At 47.0% G+C, this 7,921-nt stretch overlaps 1 protein-coding gene across 1 annotated transcript in view; it reads left to right on the forward strand.

Annotated features, from left to right (window-relative positions):
• Positions 1–5,517, forward strand: part of LOC112076464 (tyrosine-protein kinase Tec-like) — a 34,538-nt gene extending 29,021 nt beyond the window's left edge. Inside the window, exons 9-10 of the mRNA XM_070441338.1 lie at positions 5,135–5,188; positions 5,508–5,517. Of these exons, the coding sequence (XP_070297439.1) occupies positions 5,135–5,188; positions 5,508–5,517 (64 nt within the window). The remainder of the gene's footprint in view (positions 1–5,134; positions 5,189–5,507) is intronic.
• The last annotated feature ends 2,404 nt before the right edge of the window (positions 5,518–7,921 follow it).

Genomic DNA, 7,921 nt, shown 5'->3' on the forward strand with positions numbered 1-7,921 from the left:
ACATGATCTGTTGGTGCTGTATGCAAATTCGAGTGGGTCTAGGGTTGCTGGGTTAATGGTGTTGATGTGAGCCATGACCAGCCTTTCAAAGCGTTTCATGGCTACAGATGTGAGTGCTATGGGTCGGTAATCATTTAGGCAGGTTAGCTTCGCTTTCTTGGGCACAGGGACTATGGTGGTCTGCTTGAAACATGTAGGTATTACAGACTCAGTCAGGGAGAGGTTGAAAATGTCAGTGAAGACACTTGCCAGTTGGTTCGCTGATGCTTTGAGTACACGTCCTGGTAATCCGTCTGGCCTTGTGAATGTTGACCTGTTTAAAAGGTCTTGCTCACATCGGCTGCCGAGAGCATTATCACTGTTGTCCAGAACAGCTAGTGCTGTCATGCATGCTTTAAATGTTTTTATTTAACCTTTATTTAACTAGGCAAGTCAGTTAAGAACTAATTCTTATTTACAATGATGACCTAGGAACAGTGGGTTAACTGCCTTGTTCAGGGGCAGAATGACAGATTTTTAGCTTGTCAGCTCGGGGATTCAACAAGGTAAAAATCTGTCATTCTGCCAATGAGCAAGGCAGTTAACCCACTGTTCCTCGGTAGGCCGTCAGTTTGTGTTGCTTGCCTCGAAGCGAGCATAAAAGGCTTGCGTCACTGGGCAGCTCGCGGCTGGGTTTCCCTTTGTAGTCCGTAATAGTTTTCAATCCCTGCCACATCCGACGAGCGTCAGAGCCTGGTGTAGTAGGATTACATCTTAATCCTGTATTGACGCTTTTTGCTTGTTTGATGGTTCGTCTGAGGGCATAGCGGGATTTCTTATAAGCGTCCGGATTAGTGTMCCGCTCCTTGAAAGMGGCAYGATCCTGGCACTAGTAGTGCGTGACGAATGCCCTGCCTTCTTCTTCTGTGGGTTTTATGGCGGACTACATCCTAAAAAAAAGATGTAGACAGACAGGCGGAGAGCCAGAAGCCGATAGAACCATTGCCACACGCGTTTGTCAGCTAAATAACACTTATTTTATTGTTATATACTTCGTGATTTGACCTAGTTTTTTTCCCCCATAGATCCCATTTGGTCTCGAAAGCACCAATAAAATACAATTCAAAGCGTCAATGTCAAAGTGGGCCTGTTCCCAACGATCTAATCACGTCTCTTCTATTTTTTAGATTTTTAAGGTTACCAGCATTACTAAACCACAATGTAATTATGTTATTGGTTTTTCTCAATAGCAAGCGACACCTCCACATGGGGTTCGCTACCCCTAGTTGGGAATTGCTGGGCAGGAGATGGACTTGACAGAGCAATGGTAGCAGAAGGTGGAATGTTAAACTTTTGTTGCCACACATTCCAGATGAGCTGTAAGGGTCAGAAGCACCTATAGATTGGAACAGATAGGACTCATAATTACCTGGGAGAAATTGACGCCGCGTCAATAGATTACCTGGAGAATCTGACCCGCTCATACACTACCATGGAAGTGACCATATCAGCTTGAACTGCGCTGCGTCAAATTACCTGGAGTAACTCTGAACCCGGTCATAATTACCTGGAGAAACTCTGACCACGCAGGTCATATAACTAAATCTACCCGCTGCGATAACTTCCCTAACCGCTGAAGATTCACTGGCTGACCCGCGTCAATAAAATGTACCTGGAAGAAATGCTGACCACGCGTCATAAATTACCGTGGAGAAACTCTGACCCGCGCATTACGGAATGCTCGTCATAATTACTGGAGAACTCCTGACCCGCGTCATAATTACCTGAGAATCTCTTAAGAGAAATCACCGCTGGTCAATAATTACCTGGAGAAATCTGACCCGCGTCATAATTACCGTGGAGAAGACTCTGCCCGCGTCGTACGCGAATCTAAGGTCTATTCCTCTGGAGAAGCTCCTGACCCGCGTCATCATTACCTGGAGAAACTCTGAACCATCCGCGTCAGTAATTAACCTGGAGAAAACTCTGACCCAGCGTCTAATTACACGTGGAAACCACCATCCACGCAACTCCAACAATTACCTGGAGAACTCTGACCCGGCGTCATAATTACTGGAGAACCTGACCCGCGTCACATAATTACCTGGAGAAATCGTGACCCGCGTCATAAATTAACCGGGAAGAACTCTGACCCGCGTCAAATATCACCTGGAAACTCTGACCCCGCGTCTCAATTACCTGGAACTTGAACCGCTCAATGGGAACTCTGGACGCCGCGAAATCTGAGACTTGCGTATATTACCTGGAGAATCTGACCGCGTCGTAATTTACCTGGAGAAACTTGACACCGCAGTTCACTGAGACATACGCGCGGTAATTCTGAAGAACTCTGACAAACCCGCGTCATAATTACCTGGGGAAGAAAACTCTGACCCTGACGCCCATCGTACCATGAGAACTCTGACCCGAGTCATAATTACGCTGAAACTCCTGACCCGCGTCCATAATTACTGGAAGAACTCTGACCCGCGTCATAAAATTACCGTGGAAGAAATCTGACCCGCTGTGCATAATTACCGTGGAGACTCTGACCCGCGTCATAAATTACCTGAGAACTACCTGAACCAGCGTCATAATTACCCTGGAGAACTCTGACCCGCGTCATAATTAACCTGGAGAAGTCTGACCTCCGCGTCATAAGTACCTGGGAGAACTCTGACCCGAGCGTCAATTACCCTGGAGAATCTGAACCCGCGGTCATAATTACCTGGAGAAAGGCTGCTGACCCGCGTCATAATTACCTGGAGAAACTTCTGACCCGCGTGCATAATTACCTGGAGAAAATCTGAACCCGCGTCATAAGTTACCCTGGAGAACTCTGACCCGCAGGTCATAATTACCTGAGAACTCTGAACCCAGCGTCAATAAATTACCTGGAGAAACTCTGACCCGCGTCATAATTTACCTGGAAACTCTGGACTCCGCGTCATTAATGACCATGGAGAAACTCTGAACCGCGGTCAATAATTAACCTGGAGAACTCTGACCGCGTCATAATGTACCATGGAAACTTCTGGAACCCGCGGTCATAAATTACCTGGAGAACTCTGACCCGCGTTCATAATTAACTGGAGAACTCTGAACCGCGCATAATTACTGGAGAACTCTGACCGCGTCTAATTAACCTGGAGAACTCTGCACCCGAGTCATAATTAACCTGGAGAAATCTGACCTTCCGCGTCATAATTACCTGGAGAACTCTGACCCCGCGTCATAATTACCTGGAGAAATCTGACCCGCGTCATAAATTACCTGGAGAACTCTGACCCCCGCGTCAAATAATTACCTGGAGAAAAACTCTGACCCGCGTCCGTAAATTACTGGAGAAACTCTGACCCGCATCGTAATTACCTGGAAGAACTCTGACCGCGTCGTAATTACCTGAGAACTCTGAACCCGCGTCATAATTCTGGAGAACTCTGACCCGCGTCATAAATACCTGGAGAACTCTGACCCGCATCGTAATTAACTGGAGAACCCTGACCCGCATCGTAATTACCTGAAAATCTGGACCCGCATCCGTAATTACCTTGGAGAAACCGTGACCCGCGTCGTAATTACCTGGAGAAACTCGTGACACACGCATCGTAATTACCTGAGAGAATCTGACCACCGCTGTCATAATTACCTGGAGAAAGTCTGAACCCGCGTCAATAATTACTGGAAATCTGACCCGTGTCATCACTTACCTGTGAGAAAATCGTGACCCCAGGCGTATAATTACCTGGAGAACTCTGACCACGGTTCATAATTACCTGGAGACTCTGACCGCGTCTAAATAATTACCTGGAGAAAACTCGACCGCCGCGCATCGTAATTTACCTGCGATGAAGCTCTGACCCAGCTCAAGTAATTAACCTGAGAGAACTCTGACCCGTGCGATCTAATTACACTGGAGAACTCTGACCGCGTCATAATTCAACCTGGAGAAACTCTGACCCCGCTCATAATTACCTGGAGAACTCTGACCCGCATCTAATTACCTGGAGAAGTCTGACCGGTCATAATTACCTGGAGAATCTGACCCGCCGTAATTACCTGGAGAATCTGACCCGTGTCATAATTACCTGGAGAACTCTGACCCGTGTCATAATTACCTGGAAGAACTCTTGACCCGCGTCATAATTACCTGGAGAAACTCTGACCCGGTCATAAATTACCGATGGAGAACTCTGACCCGCGTCATAATTACCTGGAGAACTCTGACCCGCGTCATAATTACCTGGAAGAACTCTGACCCGCGTCATAATTACCTGGAGAAACTCTGACCCGCATCTAATTACCTGGAGACTCTGACCCGCCGTCATAATTACCTGGAGAACTTCTGACCCGCGTCATAATTACCTGGAGAACTCTGACCCGCGTCATAATACCTGGAGAAATTGACCCGCCGTCATAATTACCTGGAGAACTCTGACCCCGCGTCATAATTACCTGGAGAAAGTCTGACCGCGTATAATACCTGAGAACTCTGACCCGCGTCATAATTACCTGGAGAAACTCTGACCCGCGTCAATAATTACCTGGAGACTCGTGACCGCATCTAATTACTGGAGAATCTGACCCGCGTCATAATTACCTGGAGAACTCTGACCCGCGTCATAATTACCTGGAAGAACTCTGACCCGCGTCGTAATTACCTGGAGAACTCTGACCCGCATCGTAATTACCTGGAGAAGTCTGACCCGCGTCATTTAATTACCTGGAGAACTCTGACCGCATCGTAATTACCTGGAGAAATCTGACCGCGCGTCATAATTACCTGGAGAACTCTGACCCGCCGTCATAATTAACCTGGAGAACTCTGACCCGCGTCGATATTCCTGGAGACTCTGACCCCCGTACAATAATTACCTGGAGAACTCTGACCCGCGTCTAATTACCTGGAGAACTCTGACCCGCATCGTAAATTACCTGGAGAAACTGACCCGCGTCTAATTATCTGAGAAATCTGACCCACTCTACCCTTTCTTACTCTACTCTCACCCTGTTCTACTCTACTCTACCCTGTTCTACGTTGTTGTTTGTGTATATTATACAATTTAATACATTTTGAGATTTTATTTTGAATTTAGTGAGTCTGCTTTAAGTTGTTATATTGCAAGTGGAAACTAATTGGATTAGTGTGTTTCAGCTGGTACAGTAAACATGTCAACCGGAACAAAGCTGAGGAACTACTAGGACAGAGGCGAGTAAACCAAAATGGTGTGCTGTGTAGTGTGTGTGTGGGTGTGTGTAATGTGTGTGTGGGTGTGTTACTGTCTGTGGTGTGTGTGTGTGGTGTTCTGTGTTTTTGTGTATACTGTCTGCGGTGTGTGTTGTCTGTGTTGTGTGTGTGTGTGTCTGGTGTGTGTGTGTCTGTGTGTCTGTAGTGTGTGTGTGTGTGTGTACTGTGGAGTGTGTGTGTCTGTGTAGTGTGTGTGTGTAGTGTGTGTGTAGTGTGTGTATGTGTGTGTGTGTGTAGTGTGATGTGTGTACTGTGGTAGTTGTGTGTGTGTGTGTGGTAGTGTGGTGTAACTCTGTCTCCGCGTACAGGATAAAGAGGAGGTTCAGTGTAAGAGACTCCAGTAAGCCAGGGGCCTACACCGTCTCCTGTACACCAAAGTCAGCAGGGTAACGCATCAAAGGGGTTCCTTATAGTTTATACGTTGTTAAATGTTCTATTCGGTCAGCATGTTTCAATTCTTGTGTCGGTAAAAACATTGTTTAAAGTTTGGATCATTGGAACGTTGTTTATAATGTTGTTAGTGAACGCATAGGGAGGGAGGTGCAGCGATCAGGCATTACCACATCAAGAGACCTCAGGTTGCCCCAGACAGTTCTACCTGGCTGAAAAACACCTGTTCACCTTGATACCTGACCTCATAGAGACCACAACCACAACGCTGCAGGTAGAGTACACACACACACCACACACACACACAACACACACACACAAACAACAAACATCAAACATGTATTCACATGTACCAAGGGCACACACACCAGCACTCTTTTCACATTCAATTCCAAGGCTCTGTATGCATGGCAAACATAGTTCAACATTGCCAAAGTCTCTCTTCGCTCCATCGCCCTTTTTCTCCGTTGCTGTCCTCCATCAGCAGAACCCTTACTCTCCTCTCTCACAGAGAAGACTCTCAGGATCCGTCAACGTCCTTTTTGTTTTTTCTCCTGATCAGCACTGTAGCCCCTCCAGAAGCAGTTCCCCACCTCTCCGATCTGGTGGAAGCAAGAGAGATCCTTGTCTCAGTGGCGATATTCTGATGTCCCCACCGAGATTATCTCTCGCCTAGAAGGATTCAGTGCGGCCGTCGGGCTAACAACTTCAATCCCACCAGTCCCACTTATCGACCAGCCGACACCGCTCCGGTCCTCGCCGGGCAGGCTCCACAGGAAATGTACTCGTTTCAGCGATCTTGCGGTTCCGGATGCTACGGGTCAGCAGAAGTAGCGACAGGATTGAGGTATCATCATTCGATAGAGTGGTATACATCAGCAGGCAGATGAGCTGGCGATATGCACACCGCAGAGAGTTGATCTATCATAATCAGCACTACTACTGGATAAGTTATCTACGCTAAGCACCTCCTACTGGAGGAAGTTGATCGCTAACAGCGACCTCCTACTGGAGGATTGATCTATCTACAGCGCCCTTTCCTTACTGGAGAGTTGATCTATCTAACAGCACCTACTACTGGAGAGCCGTGATCTACCTACAGCAACCTCTACTGGAGAGTGTGATCTGGTCTACAGCCACCTCCTACTGGAAGTTTGGAGTCTATTACAACACCTCCCCTGGAGAGGTCATCATCTACCACACCTCTACTGTAAGAGTTGATCTATCGTACCAGCACCTCCTACTGGAGAGTTGAATGTATCTACAGCACCTACCTACTGGAGAGTTGAGTGTATCTAACAGCACTCCCTACTGGAGAGGTCATCTATCTAACAGCCCTCTACCTGGAGAGGTCATGGCTATCTACAGCAGCCTGCCTACTGGAGAGTTGATCTAATCTAAGCACCCTCCATACTGGGAGAGTATCTGTCTACAGCACTTCCTACTGGAGAGTTGATCTATCTACAGCACTCCATACTGGACGAGTTTGATCTGTCTACAGCACCTCTATCTGGAGAGTTGATCTGTCTACACGCACCTCCTACTGAGGACGGTATCCTATCTTCAGTCACCTCCTAGCTGGAGAGTTGATCTATTCTACAGCACCTCCTACTAGAGAGTATCACCTATCTACAGCTCCTCCTACTGGAGAGTTGATCATCTACAGCCACCTCCTACTGGGAGAGTTTGATCTAATCTAACAGCACCTCCTACTGGAGAGTTCACCTATCTACAGCAACTCTGAACTGGAGAGGTCAACCTATCTACAGCCACCTCCTACTGGAGAGATTGATCCTATCTACAGCAACCTCCTACTGGCAGAGTTGATCTATCTACAGCACCCCACTGGAGAAAGGTCCCTATCCTACAGCACCTCCTACGTAGAGAGGTCCCCCTATCTACAGCACCCCCTACTGAGAGGTCACCTATCTAAGCACCTCCTACTGGGAAGAGTTGATCTATCTACAGCTACACCTTGGTTTCCCATTACAGGGTTTAACACAAGCCCTGCTTACTGTAGCCATGGATATTAGTGACTGATGTTTATCAAATGTGCTATCGGAAGACACTGATTATTGTTAAAAACGCAAAGATTAGCTGTTGCTGTCAAGTCATTCCGAAGGGAAAGTTTAACAGAGCAACTGAAATGTCACCATCCTTTATAACTCAATGTAACATCAAATGAGCTATGTTAGCGACCTACAGAATATAGAATTCTGCAGAGTACATCAAACAGCTATTGTGTCACGTTCCTGACACCTTATTTCCTTATTGTTTTGTGTTTGTTGTAGTTGGTCAAGGACG

This window comes from Salvelinus sp. IW2-2015, unplaced genomic scaffold (assembly GCF_002910315.2).
Source record: "Salvelinus sp. IW2-2015 unplaced genomic scaffold, ASM291031v2 Un_scaffold3766, whole genome shotgun sequence".
Taxonomy (NCBI): domain Eukaryota; kingdom Metazoa; phylum Chordata; class Actinopteri; order Salmoniformes; family Salmonidae; genus Salvelinus; species Salvelinus sp. IW2-2015.